General features: G+C 45.6%; 1 protein-coding gene and 3 long non-coding RNA genes across 4 annotated transcripts; all 4 read right to left on the reverse strand.

Moving 5' to 3' along the window:
* Nucleotides 1–1,322: 1,322 nt before the first annotated feature.
* On the reverse strand, nucleotides 1,323–13,085 carry LOC148377729 (uncharacterized). Its single transcript, XM_088368154.1, has 11 exons — nucleotides 13,017–13,085; nucleotides 11,274–11,444; nucleotides 11,073–11,150; nucleotides 9,330–9,500; nucleotides 9,129–9,206; nucleotides 7,224–7,312; nucleotides 3,506–3,535; nucleotides 3,148–3,315; nucleotides 2,959–3,035; nucleotides 2,668–2,753; nucleotides 1,323–2,491 (listed from the first exon to the last, which is right to left on the reverse strand). The coding sequence occupies exons 1-8, from the start codon at nucleotides 13,017–13,019 to the stop codon at nucleotides 3,288–3,290; spliced, it is 648 nt and encodes a 215-aa protein (XP_088224280.1). The 5' UTR covers nucleotides 13,020–13,085; the 3' UTR covers nucleotides 1,323–2,491; nucleotides 2,668–2,753; nucleotides 2,959–3,035; nucleotides 3,148–3,287.
* A 4,413-nt stretch (nucleotides 13,086–17,498) lies between these two features.
* Nucleotides 17,499–18,122, reverse strand: LOC148377730 (uncharacterized). The gene is made up of 3 exons (XR_015856472.1): nucleotides 18,003–18,122; nucleotides 17,718–17,780; nucleotides 17,499–17,631 (listed from the first exon to the last, which is right to left on the reverse strand). It is a non-coding gene; the product is annotated as an uncharacterized LOC148377730 (long non-coding RNA).
* A 68-nt stretch (nucleotides 18,123–18,190) lies between these two features.
* Nucleotides 18,191–19,384, reverse strand: LOC148377731 (uncharacterized). Its single transcript, XR_015856479.1, has 4 exons — nucleotides 18,854–19,384; nucleotides 18,699–18,769; nucleotides 18,458–18,562; nucleotides 18,191–18,313 (listed from the first exon to the last, which is right to left on the reverse strand). It is a non-coding gene; the product is annotated as an uncharacterized LOC148377731 (long non-coding RNA).
* An 847-nt stretch (nucleotides 19,385–20,231) lies between these two features.
* Nucleotides 20,232–20,951, reverse strand: LOC148377732 (uncharacterized). The gene is made up of 3 exons (XR_015856477.1): nucleotides 20,892–20,951; nucleotides 20,440–20,633; nucleotides 20,232–20,315 (listed from the first exon to the last, which is right to left on the reverse strand). It is a non-coding gene; the product is annotated as an uncharacterized LOC148377732 (long non-coding RNA).
* Nucleotides 20,952–21,468: the final 517 nt, after the last annotated feature.

Below are 21,468 nucleotides of genomic sequence, written 5' to 3' on the forward strand. Positions count from 1 at the left end.
TGCACATGGTGCATACAAAACGAAATTCCATTGCATACGTCTTACAACAAAGTAGTGATATTGCAGTTGAATAGAAGTAACATATCCTATGAAAATATATATATATACATATACTATATATATATATATATATATATATATATTAAAAATAAGTATAAAGTGCAGCAGTGATAATTATGCAATAGTGCAAGTAGGCAAAACAGTATTCAAGAGTGTGCAGAGGAATGCTAAACCATGTATTAAACTTCTATTTAAAGGGTTTATACAAGTTCAGTAAAGTTGGTAGTGCGAGATAGTGCAAGATAGAGGTCCGTAGTGTCATAAAGTACAGTTCTGTGAATGTGTGATGCAGAGTTCAGTTTAGAGCTCAACAGTTCTAGTGTTCAACAGTCTGATGACAGCAGGGAAAAAGCTGTTGCAGAACCTGGTGGACCTGCAGCGGATGCTGCAAACCTCTTCCCAGAGGGCAGCAGGGAGAACAGTCCATGGTGGGGGTGTGATGGGTCATTGATGATGTTACGGGCACGGGACATGCAGCGCTGAGATGAAATGTCCTGAATGGAGGGAAGAGGAGCCCCTATGATCCTCTCTGCTGTCCTCACCACTCTCCTCACGTTCTTCCAATCGGAGGCGGTGCAGCCTCCACACCATACAGAGAGACAGCTTGTCAGAATGCTCTCTATGGTGCTCCTGTAGAACGTCCTCATGATGGGTGGGGGCAGGTGGGCTCTCCTCATCCTCCGCAGGAAGTACAAGCGCTTCTGTGCCCTCTTGACCAGTGCCGTAGTGTTCATAGTCCAGGTGAGGTCTTCTGTGATGTGGACCCCCAGGAATTTGGTGGTGCTGACCACCTCCACAGCTGAGCTGTTGATGATCAGTGGAGCGTGGTGAGGCTGTTTTTTCCTGAAGTCGACGACGATCTCCTTCATCTTCTCCTCATTCAGGATCAGGCTGTTTTCTCTGCACCAGCCCACCAGCTGCTCCACCTCCTCTCTGTAGTCCAGGTCGTTGTTGTCTCTGATGAGCCCCACCACCGTTGTGTCGTCTGCTGACTTCACGATGTGATTGGTGGTGAACCTGAGGACGCAGTCGTGTGTCATCAGGGTGAACAGCAGGGGGCTCAGGACGCAGCCCTGAGGGGAGCCTGTGCTGAGGGTGATGACATCAGAGGTGTTCTGTCCGACCCGGACTGACTGAGGTCTGTTGGTGAGGAAGTCTAGCAGCCAGTTGCGAAGGGGGGTGTTGAAGCCCAGGTGTTCCAATTTTCCTACCAGATGCTGTGGGATGATGGTGTTAAACGCTGAGCTGAAGTCCAGGAACAGCATCCGCACATGGGTGTTCTTCTCCTCCAGGTGAGCCAGGCTCAGGTGAAGAACGGAGGAGATGGCGTCCTGAGTGGAGCGGTTTTGCCGGTCGGCAAACTGGAACGGGTCAAATAATAGGGGGAGTCTGGAAACGATGTGACCTTTAAGCAGCCTTTCGAAGCACTTCATCATAACCGGAGTCAGTGCAACAGGCCGGTAATCATTAAATGAGGTGATTTGAGGTTTCTTCGGCACCGGAATGATGGAGGCAGTCTTAAAGCACGCCGGCACTGTGGCTTGGCCCAGCGAGGTGTTAAAAATGTCTGTGATGACCCCAGCCAGATGACTTGCACATTCCCTGAACACACGCCCAGGAATGTTGTCGGGGCCAGGGGCCTTACAGGGGTTGACTCTCCTCAGGGTCTTCAACACATCGGCGGAGTCAAGGCAGAGTACCTCCTCTTTCTGATGGGGGACAGTTTTAACTGCTGGAGTGCCGTTTAGTGCCTCGAACCTCCCAAAGAAGTTATTTAGACCATTTAGAAAGTCAGCATCAACTACACCCACCGGGGGGGGGGTGGGGGGGGTGGGGGGGGGGGGAGGGTGAGTTGTAGTCTGTAATCGCCCGTATGCCTTGCCACATACTCCTGATGTTTTTGACGTCGTGGAAACGATCCTGAAATTTTCGACTGTGGTCTCGCTTCGCTATCCTGATGGCACGGTTCAAGTTGGCTCTCGCTGTCCTCAGTGTCTCCTTGTCGCCAGACTTGAAGGCAGAGTTCCGCGCTCGTAGCGTTTGACGTACCTCCTCAGTCATCCAGGGTCGTTGGTTGCCCCGGGTGATGATATTCTTAGTGGTGCTGACGTCCTCGGTGCATTTGTTGATGTAGGCTGACACAGTCATGGCACACGCATGTCTAATCTACATCGGGAAATCTGGGAGGGAGGGAGGGAGGCAGGCAGGGAGGCAGGCAGGGAGGCAGGCAGTGTCTGTCTGTTGAGGTTTTCACCTTGTTCTTCTCCTGCTGAAGTTCTAACTGGACGTCCATCAGTTTGGTTCTCAGCTCGTCATTGGCGGCCTGAAGGGCGTCCGTTCGCTCCGCCTTGGCCCGCCCTGCCGGAGCTCGTTTGGACATCTCTTACTCGAGTCTCGCCCGGTCGTCAGTCAGAGATCACAACATTTGTACCTGGAGAGCACAAACGCAGCGCTGTTTTCCACTGGCTTCGAACTCAACTTCAATCGGTACCGTAACTTACAACATCATAAACATAGAACTAGCTTGACTTATTCATTGAATAAATGCATTTGGTTCTTCAAAACTGCATCACGCAACATAGCGTGACCGAGACGGCCGTTATCCACCTGCGTGAAGTTATTTGGTGAAATGAATGAGATGTTTAAGACACCATCGTTCCGTCTCTCTGTAGATGAAGGGAAATAATCGATTGCTGAAGGTCCAAAGGTGTTGTGATAAACAAATAAACATATTAGTGATTAGTGACATATTTGTGATAAACATATTAGGCAGGATAATCACATATGTTAACTTGACTGCCCACACTGTATTTATTTATGGTTATTTGTTAAATCGAGTACTGTTAGACATGAAATAGGAAGTGTTTAACATAAATGGAAGACGAAAGGGGTACTCACCATTGTAGCTCCTGCTGGTCAATGATACGAGCCTCTTCTTGCAGTGGAAAACATACAGCCAACAAACACCGTGGAACCTAAAGGAATGAAATTAAACATTAACATTTAGCCTCAACCAACATTCACAGATACAACGCAACGCAAACTACACAAACGTAAATCTTTTTAAACACAATGAGTTGTACTTACCGTGTACGCTCTAGACGGTCCACTTGCAAGCAGAAAATAAAGATATTTCTGTTGATAATCGTCGTGTTTGTATCCGGTGTCTCGCTCAAGGCCATTGCGCCCACAGATTTGAATTTTGGCGAGAGTTCAGCCTATTGACGTCATTTCCGCGGTGTAATACCCGCATATCTGAAACGGCAAAGTTAAGAGTAGAGTTAAATAAAGTTTTTAGTCAACGCAATAATTTACAACCGTTGACCAGTCGAAATAATCGTCGAAATTTGGCGTCTGTGGCTGGAAGCAGACGCCGAGTTCGACGTTCCTCCCAAACGCCAAATTCCCTCGCTTTTCAGGGCTCAAAATAAACAGTTGTAATTACCTTGTACGCTCTAGACGGTCAAGTTGCAAGCTGAAAACAAAAATATTTGCCTTGTTAGTCATCGTGTTACTAACCGCTGTGTCTTGTTTGCCAGAATTGCCGCTTTCCTACTTCCTGTTGCAAGCCACGCCCACGGAGTATAATTTTGCCGTGAGTTCCGCCTATTGACGTCATGTCCGCGTCACATGACTGCGACGTAATATTATCTAAAACTGTTTGTGCGGTATTGTGTTGTTCTGTGCGGTGTTGTGTTATTCTGTGCGGCGTCGTGTTGTTCTGTGCGGCGTCGTGTTGTTCAGTGCGACGTCGTGTTGTTCAGTGCGGCATGGTGTTGTTCAGTGCGGCATGGTGTTGTTCAGTGCGGCATGGTGTTGTTCAGTGCGGCATAATGTTGTTCAGTGCGGCATAATGTTGTTCAGTGCGGCATGGTGTTGTTCAGTGCGGCATGGTGTTGTTCAGTGCGGCATGGTGTTGTTCAGTGCGGCATAATGTTGTTCAGTGCGCCATAATGTTGTTCAGTGCGGCATGGTGTTGTTCAGTGCGGGATGGTGTTGTTCAGTGCAGGATGGTGTTGCTCAGTGCGGCATGGTGTTGTTCAATGCGGCATGGTGTTGTTCAGTGCGGGATGGTGTTGTTCAGTGCGGCATGGTGTTGTTCAGTGCGGCACAATGTTGTTCAGTGCGGCATGGTGTTGTTCAGTGCGGCATGGTGTTGTTCAGTGCGGCATGGTGTTGTTCAGTGCGGCATGGTGTTGTTCAGTGCGGAATGGTGTTGTTCAGTGCGGCATGGTGTTGTTCAGTGCGGGATGGTGTTGTTCAATGCGGGATCGTGTTGTACAGTGCGGGGTGGTGTTGTTCAGTGCAGGATGGTGTTGTTCAGTGCGGCATGGTGTTGTTCAATGCGGCATGGTGTTGTTCAGTGCGGGATGGTGTTGTTCATTGCGGCATGGTGTTGTTCAGTGCGGCATGGTGTTGTTCAGTGCGGCATGGTGTTGTTCAGTGCGGCATGGTGTTGTTCAGTGCGGCATAATGTTGTTCAGTGCGGCATGGTGTTGTTCAGTGCGGGTAGGTGTTGTTCAGTGCAGGATGGTGTTGTTCAGTGCGGCATGGTGTTGTTCAGTGCAGCATAGTGTTGTTCAGTGCAGCATGGTGTTGTTCAGTGCGGCATGGTGTTGTTCAGTGCGGCATGGTGTTGTTCAATGCGGCATGGTGTTGTTCAATGCGGGATCGTGTTGTTCAGTGCGGGGTGGTGTTGTTCAGTGCAGGATGGTGTTGTTCAGTGCGGCATGGTGTTGTTCAATGCGGCATGGTGTTGTTCAGTGCTGGATGGTGTTGTTCATTGTGGCATGGTGTTGTTCAGTGCGGCATGGTGTTGTTCAGTGCGGCATGGTGTTGTTCAGTGCGGCATGGTGTTCAGTGCGGGATGGTGTTGTTCAATGCGGGATGGTGTTGTACAGTGCGGGGTGGTGTTGTTCAGTGCAGGATGGTGTTGTTCAGTGCGGCATGGTGTTGTTCAATGCGGCATGGTGTTGTTCAGTGCGGGATGGTGTTGTTCATTGCGGCATGGTGTTGTTCAGTGCGGCATGGTGTTGTTCAGTGCGGCATGGTGTTGTTCAGTGCGGCATGGTGTTGTTCAGTGCGGCATAATGTTGTTCAGTGCGGCATGGTGTTGTTCAGTGCGGGTAGGTGTTGTTCAGTGCAGGATGGGGTTGTTCAGTGCGGCATGGTGTTGTTCAATGCGGCATGGTGTTGTTCAGTGCGGGATGGTGTTGTTCAGTGCGGGATGGTGTTGTTCAGTGCGGCATGGTGTTGTTCCGTGCGGCATGGTGTTGTTCAGTGCGGGATGGTGTTGTTCATTGCGGCATGGTGTTGTTCAGTGCGGCATGGTGTTGTTCAATGCGGCATGGTGTTGTTCAATGCGGCATGGTGTTGTTCAATGCGGGATCGTGTTGTTCAGTGCGGGGTGGTGTTGTTCAGTGCAGGATGGTGTTGTTCAGTGCGGCATGGTGTTGTTCAATGCGGCATGGTGTTGTTCAGTGCTGGATGGTGTTGTTCATTGTGGCATGGTGTTGTTCAGTGCGGCATGGTGTTGTTCAGTGCGGCATGGTGTTGTTCAGTGCAGGATGGTGTTGTTTAGTGCGGCATGGTGTTGTTCAATGCAGGATCGTGTTGTTCAGTGCAGCATAATGTTGTTCAGTGCAGCATGGTGTTGTTCAGTGCGGCATGGTGTTGTTCAATGCGGCATGGTGTTGTTCAGTGCGGGATGGTGTTGTTCAGTGCGGCATGGTGTTGTTCAGTGCGGCATAATGTTGTTCAGTGCAGCATGGTGTTGTTCAGTGCGGCATGGTGTTGTTCAGTGCGACATAATGTTGTTCAGTGCGGCATAATGTTGTTCAGTGCGGCATGGTGTTGTTCAGTGCGGCATGGTGTTGTTCAGTGCGGCATGATGTTGTTCAGTGCGGCATGGTGTTGTTCAGTGCAGGATGGTGTTGTTCAGTGCGGCATGGTGTTGTTCAATGCGGCATGGTGTTGTTCAGTGCGGGATGGTGTTGTTCAGTGCAGGATGGTGTTGTTCAGTGCGGCATGGTGTTGTTCAGTGCGGAATGGTGTTGTTCAGTGCGGCATGGTGTTGTTCAGTGCGGCATGGTGTTGTTCAGTGCAGGATGGTGTTGTTCAATGCGGGATGGTGTTGTTCAGTGCGGGATGGTGTTGTTCAGTGCAGGATGGTGTTGTTCAGTGCGGCATGGTGTTGTTCAATGCGGCATGGTGTTGTTCAGTGCAGGATGGTGTTGTTCAGTGCGGCATGGTGTTGTTCAATGCGGCATGGTGTTGTTCAATGCGGCATGGTGTTGTTCAGTGCGGCATGGTGTTGTTCAGTGCGGCATGGTGTTGTTCAGTGCGGCATAATGTTGTTCAGTGCGGCATGGTGTTGTTCAGTGCGGCATGGTGTTGTTCAGTGCGGCATGGTGTTGTTCAGTGCAGGATGGTGTTGTTCAGTGCGGCATGGTGTTGTTCAATGCGGCATGGTGTTGTTCAGTGCAGGATGGTGTTGTTCAGTGCGGCATGGTGTTGTTCAATGCGGCATGGTGTTGTTCAGTGCGGGATGGTGTTGTTCAGTGCGGCATGGTGTTGTTCAGTGCGGCATAATGTTGTTCAGTGCGGCATGGTGTTGTTCAGTGCGGCATGGTGTTGTTCAGTGCGGCATAATGTTGTTCAGTGCGGCATGGTGTTGTTCAGTGCGGAATGGTGTTGTTCAGTGCGGCATGGTGTTGTTCAGTGCGGGATGGTGTTGTTCAGTGCGGCATGGTGTTGTTCAGTGCGGCATAATGTTGTTCAGTGCGGCATGGTGTTGTTCAGTGTGGCATGGTGTTCAGTGCGGCATGGTGTTGTTCAGTGCGGTATCGTGTTGTTTAGTGCGGTATCGTGTTGTTCAGTGCGGTATCGTGTTGTTCAGTGCAGTATCGTTGTGTTTTTCGTATTGTGTTGTGTTGTTCGTAATGTGTTGTGTTGTTCGTATTGTGTTGTGTTGTTCGTATTGTGTTGTGTTGTTCGTATTGTGTTGTGTGTTTCATATTGTGTTGTTCATATTGTGTTGAGTTGTTCGTATTGTGTTGTGTTGTTCGTATTGTGTTGCCTTTAACACTTAGCCTCTAACACTTAGCCTCTAACACTTAGCCTTTAGCACCTAGAAGGTAAATAAATAGGAAGGAAGGACTCACCGGTGACGTCTTCGCCCACGTCCAAGCGTTGTACTTTGTATTTTCATCCTTCTGACAGTGGAAAACATAGCCAACAAACACCGTGGAACCTAAACGAATGAAAGAAAACTATCATTTGGCCACAACAGACATTCACAGATACAACACAATGTGACGTGCGGGGTTGAGGTTAAAGGTTGAGTGAAGGGCCCTCGTTTTAAACTACTTTTTTGAAAAGGATTGGGAACAAGTAAGACGTATTTAATTTATTTAATGGGAAGTAGTAAGAGCTATTGAATTTAATCTATGTATTATATTCTATTGTATTGTATTCTGTTGTATTCTTTTGGATTGTATTCACACTAACCCCACTAAAACTTCAGCCCACAAAAACTCGCCTCTGGCGCCTAGCCTCTGGCTTTTAGCCTCTAACACTTAGCCTTTAACACTTAGCCTAGAAGGTGAATAAATAGGGTTAAAGGTTGAGTGAAGGGACCTCGTTTTAAACTACTTTTTTGAAAAGGAGTGGGAACAAGTAAGACGTATTTAATTTATTTAATGGGAACTAGTAAGACTTATTAAATTTATTTAATCTACTTTTCTTCCCAGGCAAAATTTGATGTGCTGCAATTCCAAATTTCCAAAGTGAATGAAGGAATGAAGTCCTTTAAATTATGATTTTGTATAAATACTAGGCATTAACACAAAATTGACGGCACAAAATGGGCAGACTTTACTTGTTTGAAAAGGACTGGTTACAAGACAGACTTTTTTAATTTATTTAATGGGAAGAAGACTTATTTAGTTTAATTGATCTATTTTTGTTCCCTGGCAAAATTCGATTTGCTGCAATTCCAAATTTCCAAAGTGAATGAAGGAAAGAAGTCGTTTAAATTATGATTTTGTTTAAATACTAGGCATAGACACAAAATCTACGGCACAAAATGGGCAGACTTTACTTGTTTGAAGAGGACTGGTTACAAGACAGACTTTTCTGATTTATTTAATGGGAAGAAGACTTATTTAGTTTATTTAATCTATTTTTGTTCCCTGGCAAAATTGGATTTGCTGAAATTGTATTTTGCCAAATCTTGACTTGAGACCTGATAGGAAGTATTAAACGCTTAGTTAAATCAATACAAGTTGGTAATAAGAGCGAGTAATGTTGGTTGAACCGATGAATGAAGGTTGAAAGCAATTTAAATTATGACTTTGTATAAATACTAGATATCAACAGAACATCTACTGCGCGAAATGGGCAGAGTTTACTTGTTTGAGAAGGAGTGGCTTATTCAAAACTAAGATTTATTTAATCTGTTTGTTCCCAGGCAAAATTGGATGTGATGCAATTCCAAATTTCACCACATGATGGTGCCCAATTTTGACTTCATAGGACATATTAAACACTTAGCTTGTTATTATGTTCAAGGTAATCAGATTTGTTTATTATTCTAATGGCCTCTTCAAAACTATTCTGGATTACTACTTTGGATCTATTCTACATTACTTGGCAACAACATACTCTGTAACAGATTAGGCAGTATAATCATATATGTTAACTTGAGAGTGCCCACACTCAATCTACTTATCGTGATGTGTTAAATCAATTACTGTTAGACATTATTTGTCTGATAATCTACCAAATCTTTGAATTGAAGAATTTGTGATTTAATTAATAGCTTGTTGTTATGTTAAGGGTAATCGTACTTGTATATAATTCTAATGGCCTTCTTTTGAAAACTATTCTGAATTACAACTTTGGATCTTATATTACTTTGCAACAATCTACTCTGTGACAGATTAGGCAGTATAATCACATATGTTAACTTCAGTGCCCACACTGTATTTATTTATGGTTATTTGTTAAATCAAGTACTGTTAGACATGAAATAGGAAGTGTTTAACATAAATGTTATGGCTACTCACCATTGTAGCTCGCTCCTGGTCAATGATACGAGCCTCTTCTTGCAGTGGAAAACTTGCAGCCAACAAACACCGTGGAACCTAAAGGAATGAAATTAAACATTAACATTTCGCCTCGACCAATTTTCACACGTACAACGCAACGCGGCTACACTTCTGCTATTACAAACGTAAATCTCCTTAAACACAATGAGTGTTACTTACCGTGTACGCTCTAGACGGTCCAGTTGCAAGCAGAAAATAAAGATATTTCTGTTGATAATCGTCGCTGCTCAGCGGCTCACGGCCATCGCGCCAACGGATTTGAATTTTGGCGGAGGTTCGGGCAATTACGTCATATCCGCGGCACATGACTGCGACGTAATACCCGCTTATCTGAAACGGCAGTTAAAAGTAGAGTTACATCAAGTTTTCTTGGAACCTAAACGAATGAAAGAAAACTATCATTTGGCCACAACCAAGATTCACAGATACAACACAACGTGCGGGGTTGAGGTTAAAGATTGAGTGAAGGGCCCTCGTTTTAAACTACTGTTTTGAAAAGGAGTGGAAACAAGTAAGACGTATTTAATTTATTTAATGGGAAGTAGTAAGACTTATTAAATTTATTTAATCTACTTTTCTTCCCAGGCAAAATTTGATGTGCTGCAATTCCAAATTTCCAAAGTGAATGAAGGAATGAAGTCCTTTAAATTATGATTTTGTATAAATACTAGGCATAAACACAAAATCGACGGCACAAAATGGGCAGACTTTACTTGTTTGAAAAGGACTGGTTACAAGACAGACTTTTTTAATTCATTTAATGGGAAGAAAACTTATTTAGTTTAATTGATCTATTTTTGTTCCCTGGCAAAATTCGATTTGCTGCAATTCCAAATTTCCAAAGTGAATGAAGGAAAGAAGTCGTTTAAATTATGATTTTGTTTAAATACTAGGCATAGACACAAAATCTACGGCACAAAATGGGCAGACTTTACTTGTTTGAAGAGGACTGGTTACAAGACAGACTTTTCTGATTTATTTAATGGGAAGAGGACTTATTTAGTTTATTTAATCTATTTTTGTTCCCTGGCAAAATTGGATTTGCTGAAATTGTATTTTGCCAAATCTTGACTTGAGACCTGATAGGAAGTATTAAACGCTTAGTTAAATCAATACAAGTTGGTAATAAGAGCGAGTAATGTTGGTTGAACCGATGAATGAAGGTTGAAAGCAATTTAAATTATGACTTTGTATAAATACTAGATATCAACAGAACATCTACTGCGCGAAATGGGCAGAGTTTACTTGTTTGAGAAGGAGTGGCTTATTCAAAACTAAGATTTATTTAATCTGTTTGTTCCCAGGCAAAATTGGATGTGATGCAATTCCAAATTTCACCACATGATGGTGCCCAATTTTGACTTCATAGGACATATTAAACACTTAGCTTGTTATTATGTTCAAGGTAATCAGATTTGTTTATTATTCTAATGGCCTCTTCAAAACTATTCTGGATTACTACTTTGGATCTATTCTACATTACTTGGCAACAACATACTCTGTAACAGTTTAGGCAGTATAATCATATATGTTAACTTGAGAGTGCCCACACTCAATCTACTTATCGTGATGTGTTAAATCAATTACTGTTAGACATTATTTGTCTGATAATCTACCAAATCTTTGAATTGAAGAATTTGTGATTTAATTAATAGCTTGTTGTTATGTTAAGGGTAATCGTACTTGTATATAATTCTAATGGCCTTCTTTTGAAAACTATTCTGAATTACAACTTTGGATCTTATATTACTTTGCAACAATCTACTCTGTGACAGATTAGGCAGTATAATCACATATGTTAACTTCAGTGCCCACACTGTATTTATTTATGGTTATTTGTTAAATCAAGTACTGTTAGACATGAAATAGGAAGTGTTTAACATAAATGTTATGGCTACTCACCATTGTAGCTCGCTCCTGGTCAATGATACGAGCCTCTTCTTGCAGTGGAAAACTTGCAGCCAACAAACACCGTGGAACCTAAAGGAATGAAATTAAACATTAACATTTCGCCTCGACCAATTTTCACACGTACAACGCAACGCGGCTACACTTCTGCTATTACAAACGTAAATCTCCTTAAACACAATGAGTGTTACTTACCGTGTACGCTCTAGACGGTCCAGTTGCAAGCAGAAAATAAAGATATTTCTGTTGATAATCGTCGCTGCTCAGCGGCTCACGGCCATCGCGCCAACAGATTTGAATTTTGGCGGAGGTTCGGGCAATTACGTCATATCCGCGGCACATGACTGCGACGTAATACCCGCTTATCTGAAACGGCAGTTAAAAGTAGAGTTACATCAAGTTTTCTTGGAACCTAAACGAATGAAAGAAAACTATCATTTGGCCACAACCAAGATTCACAGATACAACACAACGTGCGGGGTTGAGGTTAAAGATTGAGTGAAGGGCCCTCGTTTTAAACTACTGTTTTGAAAAGGAGTGGAAACAAGTAAGACGTATTTAATTTATTTAATGGGAAGTAGTAAGACTTATTAAATTTATTTAATCTACTTTTCTTCCCAGGCAAAATTTGATGTGCTGCAATTCCAAATTTCCAAAGTGAATGAAGGAATGAAGTCCTTTAAATTATGATTTTGTATAAATACTAGGCATTAACACAAAATTGACGGCACAAAATGGGCAGACTTTACTTGTTTGAAAAGGACTGGTTACAAGACAGACTTTTTTAATTTATTTAATGGGAAGAAGACTTATTTAGTTTAATTGATCTATTTTTGTTCCCTGGCAAAATTCGATTTGCTGCAATTCCAAATTTCCAAAGTGAATGAAGGAAAGAAGTCGTTTAAATTATGATTTTGTTTAAATACTAGGCATAGACACAAAATCTACGGCACAAAATGGGCAGACTTTACTTGTTTGAAGAGGACTGGTTACAAGACAGACTTTTCTGATTTATTTAATGGGAAGAAGACTTATTTAGTTTATTTAATCTATTTTTGTTCCCTGGCAAAATTGGATTTGCTGAAATTGTATTTTGCCAAATCTTGACTTGAGACCTGATAGGAAGTATTAAACGCTTAGTTAAATCAATACAAGTTGGTAATAAGAGCGAGTAATGTTGGTTGAACCGATGAATGAAGGTTGAAAGCAATTTAAATTATGACTTTGTATAAATACTAGATATCAACAGAACATCTACTGCGCGAAATGGGCAGAGTTTACTTGTTTGAGAAGGAGTGGCTTATTCAAAACTAAGATTTATTTAATCTGTTTGTTCCCAGGCAAAATTGGATGTGATGCAATTCCAAATTTCACCACATGATGGTGCCCAATTTTGACTTCATAGGACATATTAAACACTTAGCTTGTTATTATGTTCAAGGTAATCAGATTTGTTTATTATTCTAATGGCCTCTTCAAAACTATTCTGGATTACTACTTTGGATCTATTCTACATTACTTGGCAACAACATACTCTGTAACAGATTAGGCAGTATAATCATATATGTTAACTTGAGAGTGCCCACACTCAATCTACTTATCGTGATGTGTTAAATCAATTACTGTTAGACATTATTTGTCTGATAATCTACCAAATCTTTGAATTGAAGAATTTGTGATTTAATTAATAGCTTGTTGTTATGTTAAGGGTAATCGTACTTGTATATAATTCTAATGGCCTTCTTTTGAAAACTATTCTGAATTACAACTTTGGATCTTATATTACTTTGCAACAATCTACTCTGTGACAGATTAGGCAGTATAATCACATATGTTAACTTCAGTGCCCACACTGTATTTATTTATGGTTATTTGTTAAATCAAGTACTGTTAGACATGAAATAGGAAGTGTTTAACATAAATGTTATGGCTACTCACCATTGTAGCTCGCTCCTGGTCAATGATACGAGCCTCTTCTTGCAGTGGAAAACTTGCAGCCAACAAACACCGTGGAACCTAAAGGAATGAAATTAAACATTAACATTTCGCCTCGACCAATTTTCACACGTACAACGCAACGCGGCTACACTTCTGCTATTACAAACGTAAATCTCCTTAAACACAATGAGTGTTACTTACCGTGTACGCTCTAGACGGTCCAGTTGCAAGCAGAAAATAAAGATATTTCTGTTGATAATCGTCGCTGCTCAGCGGCTCACGGCCATCGCGCCAACAGATTTGAATTTTGGCGGAGGTTCGGGCAATTACGTCATATCCGCGGCACATGACTGCGACGTAATACCCGCTTATCTGAAACGGCAGTTAAAAGTAGAGTTACATCAAGTTTTCTTGGAACCTAAACGAATGAAAGAAAACTATCATTTGGCCACAACCAAGATTCACAGATACAACACAACGTGCGGGGTTGAGGTTAAAGATTGAGTGAAGGGCCCTCGTTTTAAACTACTGTTTTGAAAAGGAGTGGAAACAAGTAAGACGTATTTAATTTATTTAATGGGAAGTAGTAAGACTTATTAAATTTATTTAATCTACTTTTCTTCCCAGGCAAAATTTGATGTGCTGCAATTCCAAATTTCCAAAGTGAATGAAGGAATGAAGTCCTTTAAATTATGATTTTGTATAAATACTAGGCATAAACACAAAATCGACGGCACAAAATGGGCAGACTTTACTTGTTTGAAAAGGACTGGTTACAAGACAGACTTTTTTAATTCATTTAATGGGAAGAAAACGTATTTAGTTTAATTGATCTATTTTTGTTCCCTGGCAAAATTCGATTTGCTGCAATTCCAAATTTCCAAAGTGAATGAAGGAAAGAAGTCGTTTAAATTATGATTTTGTTTAAATACTAGGCATAGACACAAAATCTACGGCACAAAATGGGCAGACTTTACTTGTTTGAAGAGGACTGGTTACAAGACAGACTTTTCTGATTTATTTAATGGGAAGAGGACTTATTTAGTTTATTTAATCTATTTTTGTTCCCTGGCAAAATTGGATTTGCTGAAATTGTATTTTGCCAAATCTCGATTTGAGACCTGATAGGAAGTATTAAACGCTTAGTTAAATCAATACAAGTTGGTAATAAGAGCGAGTAATGTTGGTTGAACCGATGAATGAAGGTTGAAAGCAATTTAAATTATGACTTTGTATAAATACTAGATATTAACAGAACATCTACTGCGCAAAATGGGCAGAGTTTACTTGTTTGAGAAGGAGTGGCTTATTCAAAACTAAGATTTATTTAATCTGTTTGTTCCCAGGCAAAATTGGATGTGATGCAATTCCAAATCTATCTGAAACGGCAGTTAAAAGTAGAGTTACATAGTTTTCTTTTTTAATCAACACAATCATTTACAACCGTTGACCAGAAAGAATCGTCGAAATTCGACGTCCCCCACAAACGCCACGCTCACTCGCTTTTCAGGGCAACAAAAGTACTTCTTTTTAAAAACGATGAGTTGTACTTACCGTGTACGCTCTGGACGGTCCAGTTGCAAGCAGAAAATAAAAATATTTCTCTTGTTAGTCGTATGTTACCATCCGCTGTGTCTTTGTCAACATCGCCGCCATTTTCCTACTTCCTGCTGCGAGCCACGCCCACGGATTTAAATTTGGGCGGAAGCTCTTTCCATTGGCGTCGTTTTCGCGTATAGCAAATCCGATTGGTTGGGAAGGGGGCACGGTTATGCAGCCGAGGGGTCCTGTGATCGGTGGGATGTAAAGTAGGCGTCGACGTCACGTCCGCGTCACGTGACCACGACGTGGCAGACGATATAGCAACCGCTGTTTTGTTTAGTAGATTTACAGTTGTTATGCATTGGCATAATGGTGTGCACTCAAAATAGATTTAAATAAATTAAATATTTCTTCTGCCCACTCCCTTTTAAACAAGTTAACTCTGCCCACGTCCATTGACGTCTTGTCTGCGTCACGTGACCACGACGTAGCGACGTCATGTAGTAACCGCTGTTTTGATCAGTAGACTTACAGTTATTATGCGTTGACATAATGGCGCACTGGTTAGCATGGCCACCTCTTAAGCATGATGTTGCGGGTTCGACGCCTGATCAATGTTAGCATGGAGTGAGCTTAAGTGCATGGCGCTGAAGATTTGAATCTTTGAAATGCGCTGAGGTCTGACATATCAGGCAGAATGGTTTGCCATCACGTTCAACAAAAAATAGAAACTTTCCCACTCTGATTAAAACGTCCTGTGTTCATCTACGTATTTTCGTTTTGCTGTGCATCTTTTCCCTGCCATTTCAAGAGCCCAATTGACACTCATAGTTTAAAGAAATGTGTTTGCCCATCCTACTTTGTGGAATTTCACCACATGCGCTTTTGACCAAAATACCAAATTGAACTCAAGTGAAGCCAACACGCACAACCCCCCCCCCCCCCCCCCACACACACACACACACACACACAAATGTTGATATGAACATAAAAGAGCCGCATGCGGTTCGGGAGTTGCGGCTTGGCCAAACCTGTACTATACAACTTTATTTGTATAAAATTTTCACAACAGCTGTCACACAAACAAAGCGGGAAAAACCGAAGACGTGCGTGTTCCGCCCACGCTGGATTTATTTGCACCTTTGAAAAGACACCGTATTGCCGCAGATGTGGCAAAGAGTACTTTTGGGCATCTGAGACGGAAGGATGTCCAAAGCATCACGTCACCTGCTCTGGTAGGCATGGTGGTGGGACGTTGAGGTCAACCGCTTTGGGGTTGGCTGAATCTTTGATCGCAGGATGCCACACACTTGAAGACAGAAGCAGAAAAGCAGAGCTAAATGCAAAATGTACTCACCGGTGACTCCAATTTTTTTCCCCCCTGAAGAAACAGCTGGACGGGTGGCCCCGGCTGGCCAGTGGGACTCTTGTTATTCTGACCCTTTTTAGTGCGCGTTTGGGGCAACAACCGTTTTTTGTGGCGCTCTCTTCTGGTTCAAAAGTGCCCTGCATGTGAATTTGCTTTTCCTGCCTTCTGATTGGATGAGCGCCGGTGTGACGCGGTGCCTCTGTCACCGTGGCGGGGGGTATACGTTGGCATCGGAGCGTCTGCCAACGTCTGAGACCGGCTGGCAGTGTATCGGAGGTGTCGAGTGCGGTGCCGCTGGAGCTCACTCACCAGCTGGTGTTAGGGCCACAGAATGAAGGCCAAGGAGAAGAATAGAAAGAGAAACAGAAACTTCTCCTCCAATTGTTTGATTTGTCTCTTCTGAGCTTCGATGAATTCTTTCAGCTCTTTGTTCCTCTAGGACGGACAAATGGAAAGTGGCATTCAAAAGCCAGTAAGCGTGCAAGTAAGTGCCGGGCTGGCTTTGGGCCCTTACCTGTTGCGCGCTGTGCAGCAGATCCATTCTCTCTTGGAGGATGCAAGCGTCGCGCTCCCTCAACTCGCACATCAGGGCTCGCTTCCATTGGTCCACGGCGCTCCTAAGCTCTTCTCTCTGATCCGCCGTCAGCACGTCATTCACGCCAGCGTGGCTGGCTTTTTCGCCGTCCGTGGCGGGGCAGTCCCGCTGCGGTAGCGCCTCGTACAACATGGCCTCCAGCTCCAGGATCCTCTGGGCCGCAATCCTCGTCCATCAGTGGTCCGGCGGGAGATTTGAGGGCGGCTTACCTTATGAGCCTGGTCCATGGAACACTTCCTGAAGTCCAACTCTTCATCCAGGTAGCCCTTCTGCTTGCAGAACATATCCTAGCACAGCTCAAGGTCAGAATTGTTGGGGCACATTGCCGGAGTTCCCCTTGGCTGATGTCGCGTGTCTGTCTACCTTCTCACTTTCAATGTCCAACATCTTCTGTTGAAGTGCTGACTTGGTCACTTTGATGTATTCTAACCACTGAGGAAAGGCTGCTGTCACATAAGCAGAATGCGAGAGCGTGCGTGGACGTGCGCGTTACCTTCTCGGCTAGGGTGAGAAGGGTCCTGGCGTGAATCACGACCACCTGCTCCTCGTTGGTGAGATTCTGCAAGAGCCCAAAGGCACAGCGTCAACAAGCTTCTTTCAGCGCAAAGCCTTCCAAAAGTCACATTTGAGCCGCCGAGTCTCGTGGAGTGCGAACATAAGGAGTTCGACATACACTTACGGCGTTATAGCCCAGGATGTCCAGCTTCTTCATCAGATCACTGATGACGATGTCCGGGGGAAAGGCGCAAGGAGCAATGTAAGGTGTTCTGGGACCTCGGGTTAAGGTTAGGGTTGCGAGGGACGCCTTACGTACGCTCACGCCCTCGGCCTCGCAGTAGATCTGCAAAGGGCTGAGGCCGTCTGGGAAACGGACTTGCAGAAACTTCAAGACGGGGGAGCGCCACTCCCTCTCCTGAAAGGCAGAGGCATGCATCCGTCCGTCCGTCCGTCCGTCCGTCCGTCCGTCCGTCACATCTCTGGCCTCAACACGCTTGTGCGAGTCTTCCCACCTCCAGCTCCAGGATGCGGAACTCAAGCAGTTCGTTTTGGTCTCGGATATCCTGGATGTGCTCTTTCAGACGCGCTTCTTCCGCCTCCATCCGCCTGACCTGAAAAGACAGTCAGACCTCATCTGCGGGGCTTCCCGACGGGTGTGACGCCAAGCGACTCCGCCCAGCGCCTTTCTTTCCGTCACCTTTTCGGCCAACTGCTGATTGCTCTGACGCAGCAGCTGCTTCTCCTCCACCCACTTGACATTCTAGAAGAGACAAACGCGTGGACAGCTTTGGAATGTTGTGTCATTTTCATCCACAAATTCTTTGGTTGACTGGAAAATGACATTTGCTTTTCTCCGCATTTTCCCAGCCACGTTCGGGGGGGGGGGGGGGGGGGGGGTTGGTCCAGTAATGCCAGACGAATGAGTGACTGAAGAATGTAGCTATTTTGTCTGAGAAAAAGGTGTGCTCATTGATGAGCTTACCTGTCCTTGTTACTTCAGCGCTGACTCCAGATCTGCTACTCTGCTTTGATAGTGACCCATTTCTACCATCAGCTTTTCTCTGGTCTGAAAGGAGGAGGAGGGAGGCTCCTCCTCCTCCTTTCAGACCAGAGAACACCCGAGGCTGGGTGAGAACGGGGAGGCTGCGACCCGGCCGGGGGTTGCGGAAAGGGGCGCCACCTTGATCTCCTTCTCGGCGTCGTAGTCCCCTTCGCTGGTCTGGGCTAGCAGAGCGTAGGCTCGTTGCAGCGCTTGATATTCTTGCGTCAGCTGGCGGTAGCGAAGCTCCGCCTCTTCATGCACACACCAATGCAACACAGCACTAGTACCAGAATCAGTCAGACCGGCGACAAAGCACCCGCGACGCAAAGACGAGTCCGATTCCAGGCTGAAGAGGAATGTTTGGTGCCAATACGCTGGCAGAAATGGCGGGCTACCTCTTCGGGTTCCGTGTCGGGGGTTCTGTCGGTGTGAAAAGACAAGGACGATCCGTCCGAGTCCACCAACACGTCTTCGTCGTAGCCGTAAAATGTTTCGATGACCTGCGGGCGCGGAAGCAAACATCTCTCTGAACAAACTGAAGCGACACCTCACGATGAATCGACGAGAGGAACGATAGCGAGAAAAAGGCCATTTCATCTTGCGCAACACCAAGCAGCCGCAAACAAACAGACTCACCTTGCAGGACCTCACGCTTTGTTCCTCCTCAGAGATTCTCGACGTCGGTATCGTAGCAGCAAATCTTTCTCCTGTCGACACAAATAATCCGCCTTTGAGATTCTTTGGATGCAAAGGGAACGAATGGCTCCGGCGCAGAAACAAACGCGACTCACAATGACATTTCTGACATGAGCTCCTGTCTCCAGAGCCTGAAAAACACGTCACCGGCGATGATTGGAGGGACGCTCGTCTTTTCCAAAAGTGACAACTACAGGGTGTGTCAGGGTTTTCCAGATTATCTTTATCGTATCATTATGTTGCTTTGACTTTGACTGCAACCTGTAATAAATAATATTATTTATCCCTTATTTATCCCTATCGCTTATCCCTTCCTACACAAAGTCGTAAAACACCCCTTGCTATGTTTTGACTAGAGGTCAAGGGCTTCCTCTATTCAATCCACTCTTACACCCACCCTGTTTCTCTTAATTAAAATGCACGTGCAGGAGCCGAGAGTCAGACTTCATTCGTACAACGGATGGACTCTCCACCTGCAGGTGTCCAAAAGAACTTACTTGTCTCCCGTGTGGTTCTTGCAAAATAAGTTGGAGCGAGCGCAACTCTAACAGGGTGCATTTTGCCACTAGCTGCCTACGGACAATGACGTCGCGCTCGCGGCTCATGGTTGACGGGCTGAGCAGCCGGGCAAGTCCGTCGTTTTCAGCGCACAGCGAGTGGCAAAGGCGCTGACAAAACGGGAGCTTTGAGCTGCTGAAAACGGCAAAACAAGTCTAAAGCGTGTTCAAACGCGTGCGCACAATGCTCCTGCTTGAAAGGTCGGAATTTAAGGGGCCAATTTTTTGGATGGCGGCCGCCGGCCAAGCTTTGGACGGAAAAGGTTTCCTGGCGACAGCGAGCGAGCGCGGCGCTGCCGTACGTGCACCGAGTCGCCTGCCTGAAGACCTTGGACAAGTCGTCGATGATGTGCCGCTGCTCCACAACTTGAAGGAACTCCATTTCACCGTCCTGCTGGCCGCAACCGCGGTCCAGGTCATTGAGCGAACTAGGCCTTCTCTGTGGAACACAAATGCAGTGGACTCTGTTGGCACGCCGCCGTTGTCCGCGTCGACTTACCAAGCTTGCCATCTCCTCGTTCTCCTGGGTGACAAAGCGCACTTTGTTTTCAAGGCGGCACAGCACCAGCGAGAGTTCTTCATTCTTCCTGCTCAGGCGTTTGTTTTTGTACAGGAGTGGCAGAAACTGGCTTTCTGTTTCTCTCAGTCGCTTTAGCTGCAAGCATGAAGTGCGGGATGTGAAAGACGCACAACACGCGGGCCAGAACGTATCCATTCCTTTTGCATCGGTTTGAACGGAATCGTGGCTTTGGCTCCCAATAAAAGACATCTACCAGGCAACCGACTCGCCGCGCCGCTCAACTAATAAGCAAGCGCAATGGGTGCCTCGCTGGATGGCGCGCATCAAACGTAGCGCAAACCTTCAAGCGTGCCGTCAATAAATTACCAGTTCATTGCGCTCTTCAGAAAGCAGGGCGTTTCGATCCTCCAGTTTCCTGATGACTGCGCTGAGCTCAGCGATTTTCAGATGAAACCGTCGCGTGTCCCGATCCTCCTGAGACTGAAAACGCCCCGCAACACACACACACAAGCACTCGTTCAAAGTTCAAAACTGTTTTTGTGCTACCTTCCTCCAGCAACGAACTAAGTCATGCGTACTGCAAGTGTGTGATGAGGTGGCTTACGCAATGAAGAGGATTGCTAGTAGCGGCGTTGACCCCACTTCCAGGGTAGTTTAGGCCCGCCCTTTGGGAATCCCTCAGGGCAGCGATCTGCTGCTCGGCAGCCTGAGTCTGCAGCTGAAGGCGGTGGACGTGGCCGGCCCCAGGGCTTCATCCAAAACACTAACCGCTCTGTCTTTCAGCTTGATCTCATCCGTCTGGATGTACAAACGGGGAGCGCTCAGGCAGGCGGGCAAACTCATTTGCCAGAATTGTGACAAAAACAAAGAGAGCAACCGGCCAATTTTTTTCTTGAATCGACTAGAACACCTTTGCTGTGACAAAAGCGAAGCGAGCAACCGGACATTTTCTTCTTGTGAAATAGAATAGAATAGAATGCCTTAGGTGTCATTGCACTGCAGGTATACAACGAAATTGGGAACATAGCCACGCACCGCGCATCTGATCAGTCCTACCAGTCGGCGGATCTCCCTCTCGCAGTCTCTCTTGGTTCGGCTCAGCTCCTCCCGATGCTGGTGATGAGCCGATCGGAGCTCGGCCGCTCGGGACTGCCAGGCCTGCTGGGCCGCTGCCAGGGCTTCTTCCGCGCTCCTGGTGGAGGCGACACCGCTCGGTCTCCCGACACCGCCGCGTCTCCTCCACCTCCGCCAGCAAAGCGCCCCCCCTCCTCACCTGAGCAGACATTGCGCCACACCGGGCCGTTGAGACCGCAACGGAGCGCCGCGACGCTTACTGGGGACAAGCTACACAATACGGTAGCGGCCGCATCGAAGCCCGACGTGGCGTGCGGATAGTCAGACACGGATAGAGCGGATCACCTTGTCCATGGAGCCGTCCCTCAGGCTGAGGACCAAGGCATTCAGTCGCTGGATCTCTCCATCTTTGATTTTGATCACTCTCATCAGCTCCATTTCATGCTGCCGCAGTAATGTCTCCCTGGTAATGGCTAACTCTTTCTGCTTCTCCTCATGGAGTTTGCTTTTGAGTTCCGTCATGGCGGCGGTGGCACGGTGGTGCTCCGCCCGCAGGTCC

The sequence above is a fragment of the Syngnathus floridae genome, unplaced genomic scaffold (assembly GCF_059516105.1).
Source record: "Syngnathus floridae isolate MCC-2025c unplaced genomic scaffold, RoL_Sflo_1.0 HiC_scaffold_96, whole genome shotgun sequence".
Classification (NCBI taxonomy): domain Eukaryota; kingdom Metazoa; phylum Chordata; class Actinopteri; order Syngnathiformes; family Syngnathidae; genus Syngnathus; species Syngnathus floridae.